This window comes from Adiantum capillus-veneris, chromosome 24 (genome assembly GCF_014529385.1).
Source record: "Adiantum capillus-veneris isolate H3 chromosome 24, ASM1452938v2, whole genome shotgun sequence".
NCBI lineage: Eukaryota > Viridiplantae > Streptophyta > Polypodiopsida > Polypodiales > Pteridaceae > Adiantum > Adiantum capillus-veneris.
The window spans coordinates 103,586,635-103,613,338 of record NC_140954.1 but is presented as its reverse complement, the minus strand read 5'-3'; the positions used below and the strand labels follow the sequence as shown (position 1 = coordinate 103,613,338).

Sequence of the window (26,704 nt, the reverse complement as noted above, 5' to 3'; positions counted from 1 at the left end):
GTAAAAACGTGATATGTGTAGTCACTCGTGCACCTCGGCTATATCCTTGCAGATTTTATCCAGATCACGTGTATCGTGTATAGAAAGTGATGGATTCTGAAATGGAGTGCTTTGAAATTCTTTGAGACCGTGACACATATGGTGATTTTTGGTAACCGTTTGCCCCAATCTCCATCGAAAAGGACTTTTTATAGTAAAAAATGGTCAAATTTGGTCCAAATTGGCCAATTTTTGACACATCACCTCACATGTTGTGAAAAACAAAGGTGTGTGTGTGTGTGTGAGGGGGGGGGGGCGGCTGCTTGCTGAAGTGAAAAAACAGAGAATTCATTGCTCTAAGAGAAGGAGCCAAGAGGATTCATGGTGGTGTGTGTGTGTGTGTGTGTGTGCAATCCCGCACCTGTTTGCCGCACTGTTTCTCTTCTTCCCCACCTTTCTCTTATCAATTTGATGTTTGAGGATAATCTTGGGTGCTCTGAGATTGAGCGTTTTTCCATGGTCATGGTGTTTTGGTGAAGAAGATAGAGACGTTTTCTACATAGTCTGCGGATGTGTGTGCTGAGTGTGTAAGGAAGAGTGTTCGAAAAAACTGACAGACTTTTCATAGTGTATTTATAATTTTGACAAAATGGGCTTTTAAAAAAACTTTTGATTTATGGTTTTTATGTACTAGAGTGTCGGCCTGGTCGCGTTTGAAAAGAGCCTTAGGTAAATTGAAAACCTTTCTTCCTTCCTCTGCACGTTTGGTTTTTGCTTGGCGGCCTAGCTAACTCAACGTTCAAAATTGACGCGCATTTTCATTAGTTTTGCAGCCATGGCGACCTCTACTAGCCTGCATTTGCAGAGCACTTTCCTGGCCTCCGGTAACTATACCGACCGCTCTTCCTTTCTCAATGCTACATCCCGACATAGCCAGACTCATCTTCCTGCCAGAACTCGGGTTGCGTTTCTCTGCAAAGCAGCGATCTCTTCTCCAGTGCAAGAAGAAACAACGCAGAAAAGCCAAGGCGAGGATGATGGAAAAGTCTTTAACTTTTCAGCAGGACCGGCAACCCTACCCTCATCTGTTTTGAAGCAGGCGCAAGCAGAGCTATACAATTGGAGAGGATGTGGTATGAGCTTGATGGAGGTGAGTCACAGGGGGAAGGAGTTTCTCTCTGTCATACAAAATGCAGAATCTTCCCTCAGATCTCTTCTCCACATACCTGACGAGTATGCTGTCCTCTTTCTGCAAGGGGGTGCAACAACACAGTTTGCAAGCCTTGCTCTGAATTTGTGCACTCCTAATGATTCAGCAGACTACATTGTGTCCGGCTCTTGGAGTGACAAGGCTGTCAAGGAAGGTCAAAAGTATTGCAGTGCCAAGGTGGCTTGGAGTGGCAATGCTGCCAAGTACACCAGCCTTCCGTCTTCAGGTTTGCCTCATCTTACGCTTCCTTGCTGTCTGTTTTCTTAATTGTAGAGTGATGATGTTGAAATTTTCAATCAATGTCAGTATTGCTGATGGAGATGTTGGAAATGTGAATTGAAATGGTTTACTTATTGTGGAGTGATGTCAAATTATTTACTCAATTGAAGTGTTTCTGATGGAGATATTAGGAATTTGAATTGAGGTGGTGCATGATGTGCAGAAATCAAGATAAGTGGAATTGAATTAAACGGTTGAGAAATCTAAAGACACTGGACTGTATGTCAGGATAATTTATCTTGCCAAGAAATATTCAATATGTTTGGGACAAGGGAATTTTAACCTTAATTAAAACCGACTTTTTCTGCTGCAGATTTTTCTTTTTGCACTGTTAGGTGCATATGGGGTTTGTAAAAGTCCATTACTAAAAAAGAACCTTCTCAAGCTGTACAATCACTTTTTTTTAATTATGAAAGAAAATAGTTTTAACTCCTTTATGTTGGGACCAATGTTAATCTTTTGAGAGGGGTCATTGAAGGTGAGTTTGGAATGCAATTCTCATATACTTTTTTTGTTTCATTAAGTTCTCTGCCTTATGCACAGTTTTAAGTAGTTTTACAAGCCTAATAGACTTGTAGGCGGTTGATCAATGTGCATGTGGTTCTCACATGTGCATTGTCCTGTATCTTTAGACTCCATGGCTGATTAAGAAGTGGTTGGAGATCAATAAATGTCAATGTCGTTACTGTTTATAGACAGCAATTTTGGTAGCATTTTCTCCTTAGTATACTGGCAGCAACTTGTGGCTTGGTTGTGCAGATGACTTGCAGCTGACTCCGGGTGCAAGGTTCCTTCACTTTTGTGCAAATGAGACCATCCATGGTGTGGAGTTCAAGGATTACCCTACGCCTCTGGGTGAAACTTTGCTAGTAGCAGACATGTCCTCAAACTTTTGCTCGAAGCCAGTGGATGTGTCAAAGTTTGGGTTGATCTATGCAGGTGCACAGAAAAACATTGGGCCATCTGGTGTTACCATCGTGATTGTGCGCAAAGATTTACTTGGTTCAGCACAACAAATCACACCTGCCATGTTGAACTACAAAATCCATGCAGATAACAACTCTCTTTACAACACACCGCCTTGCTTTGGCATTTATATGTGTGGTCTTGTGTTTGATGATCTCCTTGCGACTGGAGGTTTGGAAGCTGCAGAAAGAAGAAACATGGAGAAGGCCAAGCTACTTTATGATGCCATAGACAAAAGCAATGGGTTTTTCAAATGTCCTGTTGAGAAATCAGTGCGCTCGTTGATGAATGTTCCTTTCACAATGGCGACCCCAGAATTGGAGGCTGAATTTATTAAGGAGGCAGCAGGGCAGGGTATGGTGCAGCTGAAGGGCCACCGTTCAGTAGGAGGTATACGAGCTTCGATCTACAATGCCATGCCAAAAGCTGGAGTTGAAAAGCTTGTAGCATTGATGAAATCATTTCAAGCCAAGAATGCTTCGTAGCTTCCTGTTCTTAGCAATCTCTTGGGGCTACAGACTTGTAGCATTTCCATCTCTCTAATAAGTAATATGGATCCCCACATCCAGGACTTGTATACAGTAGTAGGTACAATCCATCTCCATTTTAGTTGGATGGGATTCTCATTAACTTTCGGTTCCTTGTCCCCTGTGCCAATTTTACGTCCAGGTACAGGCTGAGTTTTGACAAATAAAATCAGGTTATGGTTCACTAACACAACAGTCTTGCTGTGGGTTCTTGTGTGAAGGAGCAATTATGCAGCCTGTGAGAAGGCCAATGGCATCTGACTGCAAGGTTGTGAACTACTTTCTATTGTGTGTAGGGGAGGAGTGTGCTCCTCAACCCTAATTGTGTGTAGGGGAAGATTGTCCACTTACGTAAGGGAGGTTTGTGTGTCTACACCCTTTATGTTAGGGGAGACTTGTGGGTATGTACCTGACACCTTTCTTTGTTTCGAGTGCACTAGAGCTTCTTCCATTTTCATTAATCAAAACAAGATGGATGCAACCTAGTGATATCTTAGCTCGTCATGTAACTGTGATATGAAACCACAGATTGGCCATTGTTTAGATAGGTGATGATTTTCATAGAGGGAACGTGTTTAGAAGTGACTGGAGTAGCTTTTATGGTATTATTATGTGAGGCTTTTGCTTTGACATGACGCCTTAGCTATGCACAATTTAGCATCTATGGTGCAATGCTGGCATTCATTATGCATTTTCACTTTGTTAGCAAATGATATGGATGGGCTCTCAATCATTTTAACAGACAAGGAGAAATATTTTGCCCAAAAAGTTAGTCGAATGATATGTATTGTCTTTCATAGCACCCCAATGAGGCTGAAGTCCCTCTGGCTCACTTTCGAGCACAGGCTGCCACATCATGAGGTAGTAGCGCTGAGAGGATGTGGTTGTGGTGCCTTAGCTCTCCGTAAACACTTAAATTGAGCAAAGCTCACTTTTTGAAGCCCTCTTCAGACTGGCCAAAACACTGCAAAGTTTGCCTTTTTGATGTGTAAGAATGTTCCTTCATTGCAAAGGAATTGAGGCAAGCCTAGGGAAAATTAAGATGATGAGGTGGTTTCAAATCCATCTCATTTTGGTTAGAGAAGGAAATCTAGTTTTGGGGTGATCATGAATTGAGTGTATATACATATTTACTTCGATAATCATGGTGTACTTTTTGTAAATTTGGCTTGGAGATGGAGGATTGTAAACAATGACATTGTATGAGGTTGAAACCCTGAGATAAAACAACGACATTGTTTGTGCATGGAATTTGAAGAGCACATATTTTTTTTTACTATCTTTTGTAATGATGATATTCTGATTTGAATGACAATTTGTTGCCTTTTACGTTTCTTAGGTAGGTTGTTATTCTTAGGCTCCTAGATAATTTCTTCATGTTCATATAGATTCAAGTTTTGTTTGTAGAAGCCATCACGACCTCTCTCTCTCTCTCTCTCTCCTTGTCGGATAGATCCGACCTTTAAGGTCTCTTGGGATAGTTTCCTACAACGTTAAAACAATCTTTTTCTTCTTCTTTTTCTTTTCTCTCTCTCTCTCTCTCTCTCTCTCTCTCTAACTCGAGTAGGAAAGGAAGGAAACCAAATGATTAATCTTTATGTAGCTTTACTAATTTAAACTACATATGCAAGTAAGTTGAACATGTTTGGATTGTAACTCACTCTTGAATGTAATGTGAGGCACTTACAATTAAAATGTTAAAACAATCTTCTTCTCTTTCTCTCTCTCTCTCTCTCTCTCTCTAACTTGAGTAGGAAAGGAAGGAAACCAAATGATTAAATTTAATGTAGTTTTACTGATTTAAACTACATATGCAAGTAAGTTGAACAAGTTTGGATTGTAAGTCACTCTCCTTGTCGGATAGATCTTTAAGGTCTCTTGGGATAGTTTCCTGCAACATTAAAACAATCTTCTTCTTCTTCTTCTTCTCTCTCTCTCTCTCTCTCTCTCTCTCTCTCTCTCTAACTTGAGTAGGAAAGGAAGGAAACCAAATGATTGATTCTTAATGTAGTTTTACTGATTTAAACTACATATGCAAGTAAGTTGAACATGTTTGGATTGTAAGTCACTCTTGAATGTAATGTGAGGCACTTCATGAATCATAGTCTAGGGTTGTAGAAGAGAGTTTCTTCGGTATTGACATGTAGGTCGGTTGTTTAGATGACCAAGAGGCTCTCTCTTGGGTGTGTAGTTGAACAGAGGTGGTAGACAATCGCTCTGATTCCAGGGTGGAGATTTCAAGAGCACGTAATTGTAGCCAAAGAGAAACTTTTGGACACCAAAAATAAGAAGTGGTCCTCAATTCTATGCTTATTTTTAAGAGCACGTAAATGTAGCCGAAGAGAAACTTTTGGACACCAAAAATAAGAAGTGGTCCTCAATTCTATGCTTATTTTTGGACACCAAAAATAAGAAGTGGTCCTCAATTCTATGCTTATTTTTAAGAGCACGTAAATGTAGCCGAAGAGAAACTTTTGGACACGAAATAAGAAGTGGTCCTCAATTCTATGCTTATTTTTAAGTGGACACCAAATAAGAAGTGGTCCTTAATTCTATGCTTATTTTTTTAGACAAGATGTCACCTATCTATCAACGACATTTTTTAAGGAGGAATCTTCTTCTCGATATTAGAAGGGCACGAGAGAGTAAATGCAAAACTTCATGGTATTGATGATCCGTGGGATTATTGACAATAACACTTACATGGTGACAAGCGCAAGCGCAAAATGGACCCTAGCGGTCTCTATGTCAAGACCATGCACGTCGAACTGGTTACGGGGATTAAACATGGAGCACCATCTAGCTTTGAGCGACTAGGACGCAGACAAAAGTGATTAAAATAACACTGTTAGCAGCAAGCTAACTCGGATATCATTTTTCAAAGCTTTTATTGTAAAAACACTTATTATTTTGATGAATCGAGAATGTTGTAACTTCTACTTTTTAGATAAACATTGTAATTGATGAGCCGGGGCTACAAGCTTCCGATTGTATCAACTTGTCTTTAGTTAGATCTCTCGGATTATTAATTTTAATCACAAAAACCTTGGCTAAGGTATAAAAGCCAATTTTTGTAAGTTTTTAAAAAGTTTTGGACAATAGAAACACAACGTGAGCTAACGGCGCTCACTTCTCTCCTTCTCGCTCTTCCTACTCCCTTCCCGGTTGTCACATTGCATTGCCGTTTGTTGCGCTCCAACCGCAAGTAAGAGCTCTACGCATTGACGTAAGCATTTCATGGTAATTCGTAGGCCGATCCGCGGTCTAATTTCATCATAAGTAAGAATTTAAGCTTCAAGATCATAAACTAAGTATTATTGGGGTATTGGGACACCATTGCTAAGCATTTAGATGCATTCTGGGTCGAAAACGATTAGGTCAAAAACTCACTGCTGTTAATAATCGCGATTTTTGTACTTGACCTAAAGTGAGATTTGAAACCAGAAGTATGTGTACTAAGTCTTATAAACATGTTTTAGAAGTTTCGTAATGTTTGGATGTCGTTTGATGCTGTAAAGGTTGTGATTTGTTTGTTGATGAGCGACTAGCTTTTTGTGATTTTTGTCATTTGAATGTAGCTTGAGTTAAATGCGAGTTGTTTGTTGTTTTCCAAAAGATTGATAACCTCTTGTAGCCTCTATGCACTAGTCGAGTCAACTTCGTCCCATGGATTGACATTATATTCGTGATTCTCGCTATGTCTACAATAAGATAAGAGTGAGGTTAAACACCCGTCCCACATTTGGCGCCGCCGTCGGGGATCCAAGAGACCTAAACTAAAAAAAAACATAAGCGTCTTGTGAAGTTATCCTTTAACTTCCTCTAAGATCTTATAGAGTCAAAACTTTCTTTAAAATCGTATAGCTTAAGATTGTCGTCTTTTGCTGTGTAGAGATAGCTTGGAAGTAAATTGTACTTGCTAAGTACCTTATAGGATTGTAGGATTATGTTAGGATTTTGAGAGTGATTGATGCATGAAACAAATCTTAAGATCAAAGCTCAGAAACCATAAAAAACAAGAAAACGAGTGTTTATGGATACTTTCACAATCCCATTGCAATAGAATTTAGGAGTAGGATAAGTAGAATCCGAGGTGGAATCTCAAAACATTGCTCTCTCCAAAAGAATCAATTGTGAGTTGTTTATGTGAAGTTGCAAAATTTCAGGTTTACGGCTAGAAATAGCACCAAATGACTGTCAACCACTGAATCTGGCTGGAGATTATGCTTTAAAAGTTGTATGAACAAGTGGGTAAGCTTAAGGACGCATTGAGATGAAAATTTCAAGATTTTGTAAAAACTCAGATTATTTACTTTTTCTTGATATTTTACGTTGAATTAAGTTTTGACTTGATTCAGATGCTTAAAATAGCTCATGAAAAGACTGTCCAATGAAAAAGTTCAAAAAAGTGTTCATTTTAAGCCTAAAGTAAATAATCGTGATTATTTACTTTCAGCTCAAAACTGACTAAGGTTGATACCAAAGACTCTATGCATGTGTACAAACATCTTTTGTAAAGGCCCATAGAATTTGGATCACCAAACTAATCAAAAACTTGGTAAAAACTGAATTCTGTACTCACTTTCGAGAACTTGAGTGTAAAATTGGGAAACTTTTGTTCAAACCAAGTGAAACTTGACTCATAGACTTATATTGAGGTATAAAACAAGTGTATATGCTCAATTGACCAAAAAGATGTAAAAATTTACCAAAAGCAAATAATCGCGATTATTCACTTCTGTCCCATTTTTCAAATTTTTTGACCAAACCAGCATACCATTAGTTTTAGCATGTTATATTAAGCGCACAAACCAAATTTGGATAATTGAAGTGAAAATTGTGGCCAAATTTGCAAAGTCAGTATGCAGACACAAAACTGTTGACCATTTGAACAGGAATTATTCAAACTTGATGAAACTTGGCTAGGGAGCTTAAGTTAAGCTGTTTAACAAATTTGTGTCAAGATTGTGACAAAAAATTGCATAAAAATAACAGGAGTAAATAATCACGATTATTTATATCTACTACAAAATTGAACATTTTTGCATATTTGAGTATCCCAGAAGGTCAAGCATATCAAGTAGACCATACAAATAAAATTTGGTGAAATTTGGATCACAAAAGTTAGACTTAAGCCAGATTCTTGAAAACTTAGTCTGTGGCGGATACGAAACAGTTGATAACTTGAACAAATTTTGTTCAAACTTAGTGAAACTTGTCTAGAGACATCAACAAGTTGCATACTTGGCAAATCAAGCCAAAAAGTGTAAAAAACTGAGCAAAGTAAATAATCGTGACTTTTGAACTTGTAAGACCAACATAATACAAGGCCACCGGGCAATTTTAGGTTCAATCAGATCCAAATTAGTACATGTTCACTTAGTTTCCAGGTTGCAGATTAGTCTTTAGATTTTTGCAAAAGTAGAATCTAAAATTCTCAAGTGCTGACTCATTTAGCTTAATTTTGAAGAGATACACATAGACTAGTCACAATAGTTAGAAAAAATTGTATAGTCTTTGTGAAAGATTAGCTAACTTGATTAAAACTGATACAGGAATCAGGTTGCAGACAAGGAATCGAAAGCTTGACAGAAGTTGCAATCAAGTCAAGTGGAAGAAACTGACAACAAGTTAACCCGGCGGTAAGTACTCTATCCAGAGCTACACAAGTCTATATGAACCTTAGATCTGGTCGCATACTATCAAATCAAGGCATATTTGGAGTGACCGCTAGTAGAGTATCCACCGAAGAGAGTGTGAATCAAGACGATCACTTGGACACTATCCTTAAAGAAGTCTTAGACACTTTTTCAGAAGAGTCTAACCAATCATCAAGCAAACTTATCCGAGTGAATAAAAAATCGAGCAAATTGATTCAAGAAATAACTTCATATGTACTTCTTTACGTTTAAATTAATATCCGTGTATATATTAGTATTTATTTGTAGACATATACATATATATAAGTAATGTGCTCTAATACATTGTATAAATGATTATTTTCAATGAAAAACTGATAAATATATTTCATATGTGAGATGTGTTGACAGAGGTGTGAAACTCTGAACCATGAAACTTGCCTTGCATTAAAATTGTGCAGCGAGGACGACGTCAAGACTCTTCTTGCATTAAGGACCGTACGCCGGCGTGCATAAGAGTCCATTGAAAATAGTGCTAAAAAAAAACCTTTTACAAAACCTTGAGAAGCTTACTTATAAGGAATGAATGCGAATTTGGGTTGTCCTCAAAGTTCACATGGTCCGGCAATTTTTTTGACGTCTCTTACATTAAATAGTTCCTTTCCTTTCTTCTCGCGATTCACGAAAAAGTTCTTTTTTGGCTTGCCCAAAGGGCTAAGGCCATAGTGATGTGTTCCCTTTTTGCTAATGAAAAAAAAAAGTTATTCTTAAAAAAAGTACTATTTTTTAATTGGTTAAAATAGATATATGACACTCATTACCGAGACGCATGTGGCTCTACGTAGATGCTGATATAGGCATGAAATTCACGCTGATACTCTTAGTGAGGGGCTATAAAAAAAGGATGTCGTGAGGGAGCTTACTATTTGGAGTGGCGTCTCTTAGAATGCACTGATTGCAAGTTACTTGAAAATAACACTTTCTTGGGGAACATGTTGGTCAATATGTGCGGTGCACCTGTCATTGTGCAAAAAGTCTTGTGCGGGATGTTTTCTGATTACAGAATATGCTAGAAGAAGGATTCATACCAAGGCAGTAAAATTCAGGCTGATATTCAAGGAAGTAGGATTCATGCTGATATTTGCGATAGTGGGTTATTTGAAACAAACACATTCTTGGGGAACATGTTGGTCAGTATGTATGTCAAGTGCGGTGCACTTGTCATGGCGCAACAAGTCTTTGACGAGCTTCCTATGCGAGATATTGTCTCTAATTGTAGGATATGCCCAACAGAGGCAGATCCAGGAAACAAGTATTTCTTTTGTGAGATCACTTAAAGACTGTGCTGAGAAGAAGGATTTGTACCAAGGCTAGTAAAATTCATGCTAATATTCACGATAGTGGATTACTTGAAATAAAAACATACTTGGGGAACATGTTGGTCATTGCACCTGTTGCACCTGTTGCACCTGTCACTCACGGTGCAAGAAGTCTTTGACGAGATTCCTATGCGGGATGTCATCTTTGATTGCAAGATATGCCCAATATGGGCAAGGCTAGGAAACAAGTATTTCTTTTGTGAGATTACTTAAAGATATGCTGAGAAGAAGGATTTGTACCAGGGCAATAGCATTCATGTAGATATTTGCAATAGTGGGTTACTTGACACGAAGACATACTTGGGGAACATGTTGGTCAGTATGTATATCAAGTGCAGTGCACCTATCATGGCACAACAAGTCTTTGACGAGATTCCTAGACGAGATTCATGTGCAAGATGTTGTGTCTGATTGCAGGATATGCCCAAAAGGGGTATTGCGAGGAAACTTTGGGCAGTTTTGAAGAGATGCGAAGGGAGGGCCTATCTCCAAACGCAATCAGGTGCATTTGAAGGCATGTGGATTTATGCAAGATGCTAAATGTGGTGCACTTCAAAGAGCACCATAACTTCTAAAAAAGCTTTGTGTCTGGAGTGTGGATTCTTGGAACGCATTGATTGCAGGATTTTCCCCATAAGGACAGGGCTAGATAGCTCTAGTCTATTTTCAGCAGATGCAAAGCGATGGCCTCTCTCTTAATTGTAGGATTTACTCCAAAAGGGCAGCACCAAAAAGCTCTAGGACAGAAAATGCGAAGCAAGGGCTGTTGGAGAAAGATCTCATGATTGGCCGTGTTTTGATCTATATGTATGCCAGACGGATAGTAAGGCAGATTCGACATACCCTGAAACCAAGAACATCAAAAGTAGTGCAGGTAATGGTAGGCATGATAGCAAAAGTGAATGCGACAGTCGACATGTTTGCAGAAATCACAGACTGGATGACGATGGCAAAACTTATACTAGTGGCAAGGTGGCAGAACAATGTAAGGAAGATCTAGGAGCCGATCCATCCAAGATTGTGCGTCAATCCACACGGCCAATACCAAAGGTACACTTATATTGTGATTTTGATTTTCTCTATGTGATTTAAAAAGTACTTAGATTACATCATGTAATCATTAAAGCAATTAATTTACATCAATTCCATTCTAAAGATTGTAGATGAAGGTGACAAGGGCTGAAGAATTTTTGTGATGCCCAACAAAGAAACACATAGACAATGCACCACGGCATGGCAATGTGGAATGCTACATGTCTTCATAAAACACCGGTACTCAGTTCTTCCTTGTACAATTGTAGTATTTTTACAATAAAAAAGTCTCTCCAACACTAGAGGAGAAGCATAAGTCCCCCTTCAACACTGGAGGGGCTAAAAGTGGCGGGGGAAGGGCATGCTCCCTACGGGATTATTATAAATGTGGAGAATGGTGCCAACTCCACACCATACATATGTATGTTTTTTTTTTTAATGGGTGTTTTTTTTTAATGGGCACAAGCATTGCAAATGCACGAAATGCATCTTTATTGAAATGTGTATATTTTCACCTCCATACATCTTTTAATGCAAATCTCGTTTGTGATGCGAGGTCATAGAGTTTTTGGCAAAAGCTTCGAGGAGAGATGCTACAAAGCCTTCAAAATAAGAGACGTGATAAGGTGAAAGGTACAACACTGCTCTTGTTGTTTAATCCACACCATTTCCATAGTGAATCGATCAAGGCATACTAGTTCCTCTCTCTTCTAAAAGACCCTCCAAAAGACCTCCGAAATCTCCTAATGATTTTGAGGCAAAATCGCTGGTCGATTCTGAGGCAAAACGCAAAACGTTGGTTGAGTTAGAGCTCCAACTCTCATTCTCAGATCCTTAGCTGTTCTCATACCCAGACTGCCTTGAATGTACATGCTGCATCCTCGTTCCAGAAAATCCCAAGCTATCTACAGCTTCAGCAAAACACAGGTTTGACTGCAGCCTCTCGATCTTAGCTGCTTGGTTTTCCTTGAGCACCCCCATGAATCCTCGTTGCTCCATTAGAGCTGCAACTCTCATTCTCACTAGTATGTGAGTCAACATATCCATTATCTGCACTAAGAACCCTTGATGCAGTATCATCATCGCCATCGTCAGCCTCGCTATTGCTAAGATCTGAGGACAAACTTCTAGTATAATCACTCATTCTGTCAAACTGTTGAGAACTTTCTTTTCGGAGGTCACTTCGAGTGTCCTCCTCACATGTTAGAACCTTTATACTCGGGTCCATATCCCATATTGTAAATCATAGTGCTCCTGGTTATAGACCGCATCCTGAGCCTAACAGCTTTACAGCCCTGCCAGTGATAGATGATACCCATATTTCTTTAGGTAGACCCAAAATTTGCTTAAGCATGCGTGCCACACATTATACATACATCACATAATATATCCCACATGATGTATTGTGTTTACCAAAGCCTTTGAGTTTGTGTTTCACTGATGTATTATGAAATCATTCAACACGTGCCTAGATTTGTGTCGTGTTTATTTACATTTTGCATCTAACAAAAATGACAGACCACATTAAAAGCTGACTTGTCATCTAGCATGAGGCCGTACACATGTTGACGGATCCTTAGCGTACCGAGTTTTTGTCATAGCTTCAAAGATGCAGAAACCTAGCATTCAGATGCCGCACACACAGTCTTATGCCCGCACACAAAGTGAATTGAACCCCACACACACAAAGTGAAATTGAACCGCCAGACCTTGCTGAGTCTGTCTTTCTTATAGCTTTTAACATCTCCATAAGCTGTCAATTTTCTGTCTCTGCAAGAAACGAACAGCTTGAAACCCCTCCCCATCCATCCACGGCGCCGCGGGTCAATTCAGAGGCATTGTAGTCGCTAAGGAAATGTATAGGCTAGCAGTAATCGCTAAGGAAATGTATAGGCTAGCAAAATTTTGAGAGAGTGGGAGTATTCAAACAACCCCTCTAATTCTATCCGTGGCTCCACGAATAGAATTTTGGGGTTTTTGATGGCCAACTTGTGCCGACTTGGCCGAAATTTGGGGGTTTTTTATGCCCTTATTATATTAAATTCAAGAGTTTTTTAATTAAATTATTGTCCAAAATTGCTTGTTTTAATAGCAACATTTTTATTGTTTTTGTTTTCTGTTTTAAAAGAAGCATCTCTTATATAATTTTAGCCCCTCTTCTTGAGGAGGCAACAAGAGAAGGGGAAAACGTGGTGGAAGATCATCAGTTACAATTGAATGTAGTGATCAAGTCAGCTTAGTTTCAGCCTCTCAAATATTTAAAAGTTTGGGGACCCCAGAAGACGAAGGGGTATGTCAAGAAATAGGGATTGGTTCAGTTCATGAGGTTGACAATGTTTACGGCCCTGAGGAAGCATCCATGCAAATTGTTCCTTATATGGTTCGACCTGAGGTAGCAACTTCAAATCTTCTTGGGGATGAAAGAAAATTGTATATGCACAGCGGAGAAGATATTTTGCAAAGGACAAGGTTATTTAGTTGTTTTGAGTGTCCAACCATCCCTCTTTGTCGATTGATTCCATATGCACGTGTTCGTTTCTAGTTTGAAGGCCGCATTTTTAAAAGAAGGCTACATGCAAGAAAAGGGTGCTTTTATTGTATTCCTTTGGACTTGTCAAAGAGAAAAAACCCTAGTGACAGGTATGATCATGTTTTTATATGAGCTTACATTCTTAATGGTACTCTCTTGCAATTGGGTTTCTTGTGTTTTATATGATATTTGTGAACGTTGGGACCGAATTTGGCTTGAAATAAACAATGAGTTTGAGGATGACTTGGTAGCAAAGCCACACTTGCAAGCTTTGTCAAACAAGATGTTTTATGTTTGGGAGGGCAACCACCGAACGGTTGCATGGCAAGCGGCAATTAAGGAGAATTTCACTATGGTGAAAGAAAAGCATTACTGTGTGCTATGCACAAGTATTGATATGACAAAAGTTTCTGAAATAGCATTGCTTACAAGTCTTCGAAGGATGAACTTGTAAGTGGATTTTTCTACTACTCATGGATTTTTTTGAAGCATTGTAATGTTGTGATTAATAATTTGCATGTTCTTTAATGTAGCATGAATACACATGCATTGGTCGAAACTCATTTGAGAGATGAAATGGTCAATTGTTCAAATATTTGTGCGGCCAATCATGATGACTATTTACGAGCTTTGCCAGAGAAAGATCAACGAATAATTGCATTTGTGAGAAAGAAGTATTCCAAGGGAGCCAAGCCTTTGTACCCTTTAACGAGGCGATATCTCGAGAAGCTGTTGTATGATGTAAATATTCTTTGATTGTTGCCTAAACTTTAGATCTTTTTTTGGAGAAAAATTGCTTGATTAATGAGTGTTTGTTGTTGTTTAATACAAAGGTGCAAATGTTTAATTAGGAGTTTCATTTTCGCATTGACCAATCAAAGTTGAGACTGCCTAAAGATGATCTCAAGAAAGAGGAGGAGAAAATTAGGAATGATCTTACTTGCAAATATGGAGATTGGATTGGGAAGGTGAATTTTAATCTAGATCTTTTTTTTGTGAGCTTTTCTTAGTGTTAGTGTGATTAGTTGTTTGTCCTAGATTTTAAATATTGTGGATCCTCGTCTTGGAAAAGAGTGGTTAGATCTCATTTGGGCCCTCAAATGGGGGCCAAATAGTTGGGCTATTGAAAATCTCAATCTCATTGCTTTACATGATGCTTCCAAAGAGAATAAAGTTTTATGGGCTAGTCTATTGAAGGCGGATAAAATTACTCGAGGCACTTATGGTTTGAAACGAGGAGATCACATGTTTCGCGTGTAAGTCTCTCAAGTATATATATTTGTATAAGCTAATATATTTTCATTCATTGATGCATGTTTTTTTTCCATATAGTTGGCTTCGTCGTGAGGGCTTGCTTCACAGAATTCTAGATAGAGCCACTCGATTGCTAGTTGATTATGTCGATGTGCCAGGAGGTGTCGTTGTGCCCCTTGATTGCACAATTGACATGTATTTTGTGGAGGTGAAGTTGGAAGCAAGAGTACACCTCTTTCCCTTGGAGATTTCTCTTGAATCAAAGACAAAGGAAGTTGAAATTCAATCTTTGAAAAGGGTTGATGCTTTGCGGATGGCAGCTCAACGTTTGATCTATAGGTGTATATCGTAATTTGTTTGGTTTTATGCTCTTTGATTAGATTATATGTTTTCTTAATCATGTATATTTTTTCATAGATACCTCTCTCATTTGAAATCTAAAGGTCACATTGCCACCATCCCTATTATGGTAAAACAATGGGCGGCTGTTGCTAGTGGAGAAGGATGCATGTGGCCTCCGGCTATGCATTAGCTCCCAAGGTGGGAGTTGGATCATTGTCCTTGGTGGGTGGACATGGTGTATGGGCATGTCTTGACGCGCGAGAGAGAGATGCATGATGCACAAAAGAAGGAATCAAGTTCCAATAATCCTTCGCTTGTGCATCAAGTCCAAGAACAAATACCAACAGGTGGCTATGATTTAAAATCTCAATCCTTTTTATATAAATGAATGGTGCTATGTGTTATGATTATTTTTTTCATGTCTTGTTCTAGGAGATGCGCGCTCTATAGGCACAAAAGAGAATTTTGCTAATGAGGCTACGATGGAGGACACTTTATCATTACATGGTTGTCTTTATTTTTACTTTAAATCCTTTTTTTAATGCTTTATCTAATGAAGTAAAAATTAATTCACATTATGAATATTTGTTTGACATTAATTTTTGTGGGTGTTGATGTAGGGAGAGGTGGCACTGAGAGATTAAAGAAAGTGTTTTCTTATGTGTATGCTACGGAGATTCTTTTTGGTTCTTTGGATTCTTCGAGAGATGGAAGATGTATGGTAGTGGTTGGGGATTACATAGCTATCATAGGTGATTTTAAGGTAGTTATATGTGACCCTGTATGGTACATATTCATGAACACATGTTGAAGGAACGTGCATCGGATATGCTATGTACTAGATGTGGATGTACTATGGCATGGGCTGTGGATTTCGTTTTCTTAGACTTGTCTTTTGGAGGTTTGCATCATCCATCGAACACACGACCACCATGGGATTTTTGTAGTGAGGAGCATGTTCATAGTGGTGTCCTTTTGGCTCATAATACACTTGCACATTTGGGATGGTTACTTGTTATGGCTTCAGGTGCAGGTATGATTTTGCTTTCAATAGTTTGTTGTTTAATTTTATTGTTTTTCTAAAAATTGTAATCTTTTTATTAATTGATTATATTGATTTTATATTATAGCTTATAAAATTTAGTTTGTTTCATTTAGGAGATACTCTCCGATGGGTTGAGAAGTTATGTGGAGGAGTTGATATGCATGTGCATCATCGCATTATTATTATGCACCACATTTCATATGGTTACATAGAGAGCTATGGAGAGAGAGTTGAGGTAACATTTTTAAAAACTTCCTTGAGATGACATGTGGTAAGATTTCACTATATGACACTCTAAATTTTTATGTACATGTAGTGCGAAACTTCTACACTATTTTTGGTTCATGGGAGGGGCGTCCATCCACCATGTTTTATTATGGAGAGCACGCCAATGTTTCACTTATTGTGCATGAAACTAACAGACTCACTAATGAAGCATTTTCTCCTTGATGATTCTTGAGCTTTATCTTCGTTGGGAGAGCCATGGCGTGGTGCATTGCAGAGGAGCCATGGGCTATTGGTATGTTTTGTGGAGATGTTGTGTAGGCCGAAAGGTATATGTTTGGAATTTGGGTGTGGGACCGCTCCTATTCTTGCTACTTGTTTAGTTACAGGACGTGTTTGTGCTTCTATTGATAGTGATGAGGATCTGATTGCATCATGTGTGCGGCCTTTGATTCACTCCAAAAAGCGAGACAAAGAGGAGGCTTCTACCTCCAAAGATGTGGATGATGAGGGGGACAAATTTTTAGGTGGTGATCTGTATGATGATTTGTAAGGCTTCCACTCTCTAGTAGGACATCATTTATGGTTTTGACATATTTTAGAGTACTTTTTGTTTTTGAGACTTTGATGGCTATGTATTTGGATTTGATTTGCATATCAACTGTGTATGGTGTAGTTTTGCAGTTAAATTGGTAATTATTATTGTTTCTTATTATTTGTTACTGTATTGCTATTGTACATTGAGGCTATCAACTGTGTATGGTGTAGTTTTGAAGTTAAATTGGTAATTATTATTGTTTCTTATTATTTGTTACTGTATTGCTATTGTACATTGAGGCTGCTGAAAGGATGGCATCAGACAAGCAGTACAATTATGTCTTTCTGGATGAATAACAACAATACAATGTCTTTGTGGATAATGAGTGCGACTCATCTTAGTTTTCATGATTACCATACGTACACTTATAGTAGCAACTTTTTGCGATGATGGATTTTTTGTATTCAAAATGTTCAAAGTGAAGAGGTGTAATGTTTAAAATGTGGTGAAACTCTAAGGTGTTACTACTCTATTATTGCAAATTAATTCTTTTGTTGATTTGAAGAGTTTGATTTGGTTACTTAAGTGGTAAGCTTATGGCTCTCCAATTGGATGGCAATGATGCAATGTCTTTATGGATGATAACTAACACTTACCTTAGTTTTCATGAGTACCAAATGTATACTTGTAGCTACTTCTTGTGATTATGGATTTTTTGTATTAACAATGTGCAAAACGAAGAGATGTAATGTTTGAAATGTGGTTTAATCTCTAAGGTTTTACCAAGATGCACGCACATGTGATTGCATCAGGAGTGGTGCGTAAGAGATTGCATCAGGAGAGAGGCGCATAAATGATTACATCAGGGGAGAGGCCCTCAATTTTCATCCGCTGAAAATAGCCTAGAGATTTATGGACCTGCTCCTATTGCGCGTATCCCGCAATCAGTGAACTCCAAGAGAGGACATTGCGGACAGGAAGCTCCTCAAGCACTTTCTATGCTTTCTGAAGTGCACCACATTTGGCATACATATCAACCAAGGCATTTCCAATCATGACATTTTTTTGCAACAACCCCGGAATAACAATATTAGAGTGATTTTTTAAAGTGCACCACATTTAGCATACATATTGACCAAGGCAGTGCCAAGAGACCCTCACTTCGCATCTGCTCAAAACAGACGAACTTTGTGCCCTGCCCCTCTGGGGAAAATCCTGCAATCAATGCATTCCAAGAGTCCATACTCCAGACAGGAAGCTCCTTGAGCACTCTTTGTGCTCTCTGAAGTGCACCACATTTAGCAGACATGTAAACTAAGGCATTACCAAGAACATCTTTTTTCAGCAGCCTTTGGCTAACAATATCAGCATGATTTTTTAAGCTCATATCAGCATCTTGCGTAGAGCCACATGCCTTCAAGATGCACTCGTATGTGATTGCATCTAGAGAGATACCCTCGCTTTGCATCTGTTGAAAATAGCCTGACACTTTCTAGCCTGCTCCTGTTGCACGTATCCCAAAATCAATGAACCCTAAAAGACAACATTAGACAACAACCCCTGACTAACAATATCAAAATGAATTTTTAAGCCCATATCAACATCTTGCACAGAGTCACATGCCTTAAAGATGCATGCGTAGGTGATTGCATCGGGACAAAGGCCCTCACCTTGCATTTGTTGAAATCACCTTAGAGCTTTCTGGCCCTACTCTTGTTGTGCGTATCTCGCAATCAGTGCACGCCGTTCCAAAAAGTAAGCTCCTCTAGTCTTTTTACTTTGTGAAGTGCACTACATTTGACACTCATATCGACAAAGGCAGTGCCAAGCACGATTTCTCTTTTCAATAGCTTGACGTACATATGTTGGGGTATAAAGCCCAATGTGGTCGCCCAGGTAAGTGGGCGGGCCGCCAGGTATGTACACATATTCTTTTGTAAAAACCTAATAAGAACTCACTATGATCTACACATTACAACAGAGCGAGTTCACCATATCGTCGTGCTCTTCTTCTCGCACTCCCTCTCGCGTCGCACTTCCACTCGTACTCCTTCAACTGGTATCAGAGCTCAGATCGAGGCTTGGGGCAGCATTGCAGGAAGCTAGAGTCACCTACTCAGATTGGAGTGAGGTCATCTTGGCCACCGTTTGGCTCCGACAAAGTTCTATGTAGGCCATCTTCGACTACGTGGTCTAGGCGGGTGCGGATCCGATTCTACAAATTTGGGGTTTCGGAATACGACTGCAAGTGCTGAGGATATCGACACTCCCAGAGTGCTAATTTGTGGCTGTCTACACATCGAAGGACGGCTCACAGTTCTTGGAGGTGTGTCACATACGACACGGGCGCATCTACACACAGATTGTAGGCGACATCCACTAGTTCATCAGGTAGCTTGTGTTTGCTGCTTGATAATCCAGATTTCATCCTGACATTGCAGATACTTCCATATGGAATGTATTGTTAGAGATGATGTATGTCAATTGAGGGTTTGCTGGCTGTGAGTCACGCAGCAAACAACCGCCACAACGGTTATAACATACGGTGGGAAATTTGTGGATGTATGACTTTGTGGGAAGTCTATGTATTGTCAGATTTACTGTAGCCTTTGTTGAGGGTCGAGTGAGATTTTATTGAGTTGGGGGATTCTCGAATGTTGAGATCCTTTCAGTGATACAGGTCTTGGAGCGATCCCTCGAGCACCCTTAGATAGGCAGTGAGGCGGTCCGGGGCGGGCAACAAGAAGAGTGGCCTCTAAGCACTTTTCTAGGCTCCCGTGCTGCTCAATTGGATTGGGGTTGGAAAAAACAGCAAACACACACACAAACCCGCAACCTAACCCTACACAAATTTGGGGCACCACCTAGTTTTGGATGCGAACTAGGACGTGTAGAGAGAGAGAGAGAGAGAGAGAGAGAGAGAGAGAGAGAGAGAGAGAGAGAGAGAGAGAGAGAGAGAGAGAGAGAGAGAGAGAATGCTTAGGCTGTTTTGAAATGTATCGACAGTGATCAAGCAAACACAATTATATGTGTAAGAAAGAGAGAGAAAGGGGGAGGGGATGCTTGTTGCATTAATACCTTCTTACAAATCTGTCACGACCAATCAAAGTGAGATTAGTATTTGTTCAACATAGCTTGAGTAAATTACACCACAACACATCACAAGAAAAGCCACCCCAATCACTGTCTTAAGGCCAGGGGAGTCCTCTCCACCCTGTTGCCCTCTTACAGTATGTGGAATTTATGGCTGAATTGATGACAACACCCAGAAACAAGCTATCAAGAACTTAAAAAAACACCAAGACACTTACACATCATTGTTGTCCATTACTTCACGTTGGAAGAGAGACAAAGTATCCAAGCTTAGTTCAAATCTACCCTCCTTGATTCAGCAAATGTTGGGCTTACACTAGTAGGAGAAATGATAGATTTCCTACTCTCAATTGAATGATCACTCTCTCTTACAATGGCATAGAGTTCCCTTGATAATCACCTCTAATACAACACATGCATATGCATAAGACAATGAGCTTCCACTCAAGAGCTCCTTCTAGAGAGGTTGAGCTTGGCTTCTCAAGCTATAGCATAGTGCTCTTGCTTATGGCTCTCCCTTTTGTGCTAGCTACACCCTCCTTTTATAGCAATTTTGAGGGCTAGGGTTACTCCTCTAACCATGGTTGGGTTAGATTTTCAACACTTATCTAATTTCTTTTGCTTGGAATTATCAAGAAGTTGGTGTGGATAGATGAAGAAGAGAGAGAGGAGAGAAGTGGAGGTGATAGGACTTTTCATAGTAGGTTAGTGTTAGTAAATTAGTAGAGTTAGTATTTTTATTGATTTACAAATGGAATTGGATATGTACAATGGGAGTATCCATGTAGGATACAAATAAGGAAGAAAAAACTCTTAATAGGTAAGAAAACATGGATTTCTTACAATGTTGATGCTCCAAGTGTCTTGAGTAGGGTCAATTTTGACGCTTGTTGACGGTCCACTGGCTTTGACAGTACGTTTTTTCTCCACTCTTGACCTTCCTTGGAAGCCAAGGTAAGTGAACATGAGTAATCAATCACCATGATGCTGTCTTTCAAGAGAAGAGGCTGAATTTTGTGGTTTTTTTGATAGATATGGGTAATATGGATGAGGAAAAATGAGACTAGGTGGTCAATTTTGGAATGGAAGTGTGTGTAGGAGACAGAGAGGAGTGGTGAGAGAGGTAGGGATGATGAGTGGAGAAGTGTGTGTGAAAGAGGAAAATGATAAAGTGGAAGAGGGAGTGTGGCTGCATAGCATGGGCAAACTGGGGTCCACCAATAAAATCATAGCTCACAGCTCGTAGCTCAAAAAAATATGAAAAAAATTTGAGGTAAAAGTTTAGCCCACGAGCTACAACTTTTGTTTGTATCACCTTTTCAAATTCGGGGAGCATGTGATCTTTAAAAATTCAGCAAAACCGACTGTTTTTTCCACAGCACAAAGTCCTTGTGAGGTCCTTCTTTGGATGATTCTTTTGAATACCTCCAAGAGTGAGCCCCCCATGGTGCATGCATGCATGCCACATACCCTTGACCTTATTTGGTAGGTCTATCATTGCAGATATTGTTGAGATCATGATATAAGTGAATAGTACAACTAAGAATATTAAATATTGAGGGGTCTAAAAAAATATGTATATGTCAAATATAAATAATATAGGTGGAAAAAATATAAAGGAGTAAAAATAAATCTCTCATTATAAGTCTACCATAAAAAGATGGATATTTTTGGTGGTCTAATTTATGAGAGTAATAGAGAATAGATGTAGGAAGGAAAAAATCACAATAGTGAAAAAATACACATATAAATAGAACTAGTTTTTTTGGATTTTTGTTGGGATGGAGTTACACCAAAAATAAGAGAAGCTTGCATGAAATTATTTTTATATGGAATAAAGAGTATGCAAAATGGTAAGAAAAAATATGGTAATAGTGAGTCAATGTACATAGCATAAATAACACACCATAGGTAGAAATAATTAAATAAATACCAAAATAATTATGAAAAACCCTTTTATTTAGGCCATATATACAATGAAATATTTACACACAAATAGGACATAATATAATTATATTTTATATATTTTTTATTTTTTTGGCTCAACTAGCCCAATGACTAGCTAATTGAGGGTTTTTAAGAAAATATGGAGAAAGTCCCTAACTCACACACGCCTATGTACAGTGAAATGGTAGGGATAACCAAAATGTTTGAGTGATTTGATAGGGTGAGGTAGCTTACTATGGCAATTATGGAAAGTCGAAAAACGGCTATCAGCAGCTAGGATGTATTGACTGTAAGTTAGACAGTTGGGATTGCATCTTTGCTTTACTGCCGTTGAGGCATTGTCGCAGTCTATGCTTACAGGATAGTGAGAGACAGTACAGGTGCAAGACAAGTTTACCCACAGCTTACAGTGTTAGAGAGACAGTGGTTTTTTGAGCTGGTTTTTGGTCTTTTTTTGAGTACACTAGAGCCATTTTACAAAGGAGACTCTGCCGAAATTTCTACAGAATCTGAAGCTTTCTTGGTTCATTTGACAGGTTGATATTGGTTCAGAGGTCAGTTTACAAGGGAAACTCTGCAGAATTTTTCCCAGGAAAGTAAACTACTGTGAAGCGTAGCTATGGCTGGATCACAGGACACTGCTCTTTACAATATCAAGAAGCTGGATGGAACCAATTTCCCATTGTGGAAGAAGCAGATTTGGCATGTGTTGGTACAAAAGAAGTAGATAAAACCTATAAATCTCAAGGGGATAAAACCAGAAGATATGGACGAAGATGAATGGAGCGAAATGGATGAATTGGCACTTTCTACCATTATGCTGACTTTCGCAGAAAGCGTTTACTTCAATGTAGCAGACGAAATATCGGCTTATGAAGAATGGACAAAGCTGAGTGATCTTTATGAGAAGCAGAGTGCAGCTTCACAGGTATACTGGCTTAAGAAGCTTGTTGACTTGAAGATGAAAGAAGGGACACCTATGTCCAATGCTCTGAATGAATTCAACACTATCTACAGTCAAGTGAAGGTGTTGGGTTTGATGAACCTGTTAGATCTATGTTCCTGTTGATCACATTGCCGAAAAGTTCAGACACTTTTCGCACAGCTTTGAGTAATTCTGCACCTCCAGATGGTTTGACCATAGCAGGTGTAGAAGGAAGTCTGCTTACTGAAGAATCCAACAGAAAGACAATGGACAAAGGCAAAGGAACAGCCTTAGTTGTCAGGGGAAGGACCAAAGAAAAGTACAAAGGTTGAAAGAGAAATCAGTCTCGTAGCAAGTCCCGCAGTGCTAAAGGCAAGAGTGACATAGAATGCTACCATTGTGGCAAGAAGGGTCACATGAAAAGAGACTGCAGAGAATGGAAAGCAGAAAAGGGCAAAGAGAAAGCTGAAGACCATGGTGAGCAGAACAAGTCCTCAGTGAAGATTCAAGAAATAAATGTGACAAACACTGTTGTAGAGGATGACAATCTAGTGTCAGCAGACATCTACTTCTTGAAGAATACAATGGACTCAGCTCTTCTTACAACATCTGATGGACATGCACTGAGTGATTGGATTATAGACTCAGGGGCATCACTTCATGTGTCTCGAAACAAGGAGTGGTTTACCTCTTATGTGACCACTAAAGATCATGTTCGGGTAGGCAATGGGCAAACATGTGAGATCTTAGGTGTTAGAGATGTTCAATTGAAGTTTCAGAATGGCTCTTCTTTCACGCTGAAGAATGTGAGATATGTTCCCACAATTACAAAGAGCTTGATCAGCACAGGTTTACTTGATGATGCTGGCTACGTCACCACTTTTGGACAGAACATGTGGAAGATATCCAAGGGTTCTATGACAGTAGCACATGGAGTAAAGTCTGGAGGACTTTACATGATTTATGTATCAAATGTCTCTAAAAATGTAATCAATGTAACCGAGCAGTCGAAGGTTTCTTTGTGGCATAGCCAGTTAGGACATATGACCAAGAAGGGAATGGAAATCTTGTCTCGTTCTGGTCATTTTCTTGGCTTTTCATTTAATGATTTTGAATTCTATGAACATTGTTCGTATGGTAATCAAACACAACAGCCACATAAGCATAGAAGCAGTAGAAGAGATACACAGTTGGCACTTGTTCATACTGATTTGTGTGGACCTATGCCTAACCTATCTCTAGGGGGAGATTCTTACTTTATGACATTTATAGATGATTACTCGAGGAAAGTATGGGTTTACTTTCTCAAGCACAAGGATGAAGCGTTTAGTGTTTTCAAAACGTTTGTGACACTTGTGGAGAATCAAAGTGGCAAGAAGCTTAAATGATTATGCACTTACAATGGTGGAGAGTATGTTTCAAAGGCCTTTCAGGACTTTTGTGAGTTAAAAGGTATAAAACGTGAACTTACTGCTCCTTACAATCCTCCTCAAAATGGTGTTGCTGAGAGGATGAATAGGACCATACAAGAGAAGGTCAGAAGTATGTTGTATAATGCACAGATGCCAAATGGGTTTTGGGTTGAAGCTGTATCAATAGCTGTTCATCTTATAAATAGATCTCCTAGAAAGGTTTTGTAGAAGGATTCAGTGGCAGAGATGGTATGGTCAGGCAAGGTGTCCTCATACAAGAATCTCAAAGTCTTTGGCTGTGAGGCATATACTCACGTTCCAAAGGAATTTAGGAACAAACTTGAGCCAAAGAGTAGAAAGTGCATCTTTCTAGGCTATGGTAATTCTGCTGAGATGGGTTACAAACTTTGGGATCCCGAATCCAGAAAGGTTATCCGCAGCAATGATGTTCACTTTAATGAATCCAAATATCATTATAAACCAGAGAGGGTTGAGGAGATTAGAAGAGTTGTCTTCCAAGAAGATGGACCTGCATGTGCAAGAAAAAATGTCAGGGCTCAAGAGGAGCAAGGACATAATAGAGTGGAACCACAAGTTGTGGCTGAGCTTGAGCCACCTATTTTGCGTAAATCTGGACGTATCACGCGACCTCCTGATCGATTTGTTCCATCTATGAACTATGTCATGTTGACTGATTGCAATGAGCCTTCATGTTACAAGCAGTGAAAATGAAGGACTCCGGGAATTGGCAATTCTCCATGCAGTCAGAGATGACAGCTCTGCATAGAAACCAGACATGGAAGCTAGTTAAATTACCACAGGGCAAAAAGGCTCTACCTTGTAAATGGGTTTACAGGTATAAGATCACCGCTCATGATAGTCAGCCAAAGTACAAAGCAAGGCTTGTTGCCAAGGGCTTTAAGCAAGAACAAGGCATTGAATTTGATGAAGTCTTCTCTCCGGTGGTCAAGATGACTACATTGAGATGCTTTCTTGCATTGGTTGCCATATTAGATTTGGTGTTGCACCAAATGGATGTCAAGACAACGTTCTTGCATGGTGATTTAGATGTGGAAATTTACATGCAGCAGCTACAAGGGTTTGTTGAGAAAGGCAAGGAAGATTTGGTATGCCAGTTGTTAAAGAGTCTTTATGGCTTAAAACAATCACCGAGGGCATGGTACCATAAGTTCCACAAGTTTATGCTTTCTCAAGGCTACAAACGTAGTGAGTTCGATCACTGTCTATATACAAAGAAGGCTAAGGATGGCAGTTGGCTGATCCTTATTTTGTATGTGGATGACATGTTGATTGCTGGCAAGCACTTGGAAGAAATTTCAGCTTTGAAGTCAAAGATGGCAAAATCGTTTGACATGAAAGACATGGGTGAGGCAAGTCATATACTTGGTATGTGCATTGAGAGAGACATATCAAAGAAGTTGATTTGGTTATCTCAAACAGAGTATATTGACAAGGTTTTGCAACGTTTCAATATGGAGAAGGGAAAGGCATTGAGTGTTCCATTGCCACCATATGTGAAACTCAGCAAACAAGATTGTCCTGTGTCTGAGGAAGAACATGCTGAAATGGATAAGATTCCATATGCGTCTGTAGTGGGTAGTTTGATGTATGCAATGATTGCTACTCGCCGAGACATTGCATTTGCAGTGGGAGTAGTAAGTCGATACATGGCAAACCCAGGCAAGAAACATTGGGAGGCAGTGAAGGAATATTGAGATACGTGAAAGCTACAAAGAGTATGCGTATATGCTATGGGAGTCAGGAGCTAAGTGTAAAGGGCTTTACAGGCTCAGATTATGCATGCGACTTAGACAATCGAAGGTCTACGTCAGGGTATGTCTTTACATTGGCTGGTGGAGCAGTATCATGGCGTTCTAGATTACAAGATTGTGTTACTCAGTCTACTACAGAGGCTGAATATGTTGCAGCATCAGAGGCATGCAAAGAATCAATTTGGCTTAATCGACTAGTAACAGATTTGGGAATCAAAGAAGAGATGCCTGTGTTATATTGTGATAGTCAAAGTGCTATACAATTGGCTCGTAATACAGTTTATCACTCAAAGACAAAGCATGTGGATGTGAAGTATCATTTCATCAGGGAAATGCTCGAGAATAAGAAAATTCAGCTTGTCAAAGTTCACACCACAGAAAATCCTACTGATGTACTTACAAAAGGACTCTCTCGGAGAGCTTTGCGCATTTTTGCAAGCAGTTGGGTGTATGGTAGTACATCACTTCTCTACATCTCTTGTATATTAGCTTGTATAGTAGCTTCTCTCACACTTAAAGTACCACACTGGACTTTAAGTAGGAGGTTGTTGGGGTATAAAGCCCAATGTGGTCGCCCAGGTAAGTGGGC

The 26,704-nt window shown here is 39.3% G+C and overlaps 1 protein-coding gene and 1 pseudogene across 1 annotated transcript; both read left to right on the top strand.

Annotated features, from left to right (window-relative positions):
- Window positions 1-727: 727 nt before the first annotated feature.
- LOC147426879 (phosphoserine aminotransferase 1, chloroplastic-like) lies at window positions 728-3,154 on the top strand. Its single transcript, XM_086498899.1, has 2 exons — window positions 728-1,415; window positions 2,228-3,154. Exons 1-2 carry the CDS (start codon window positions 815-817, stop codon window positions 2,917-2,919), a joined length of 1,293 nt encoding a protein of 430 aa, XP_086355025.1. The 5' UTR covers window positions 728-814; the 3' UTR covers window positions 2,920-3,154.
- Window positions 3,155-10,856: 7,702 nt separating this feature from the next.
- On the top strand, window positions 10,857-11,162 carry LOC147426878 (uncharacterized; annotated as a pseudogene).
- The last annotated feature ends 15,542 nt before the right edge of the window (window positions 11,163-26,704 follow it).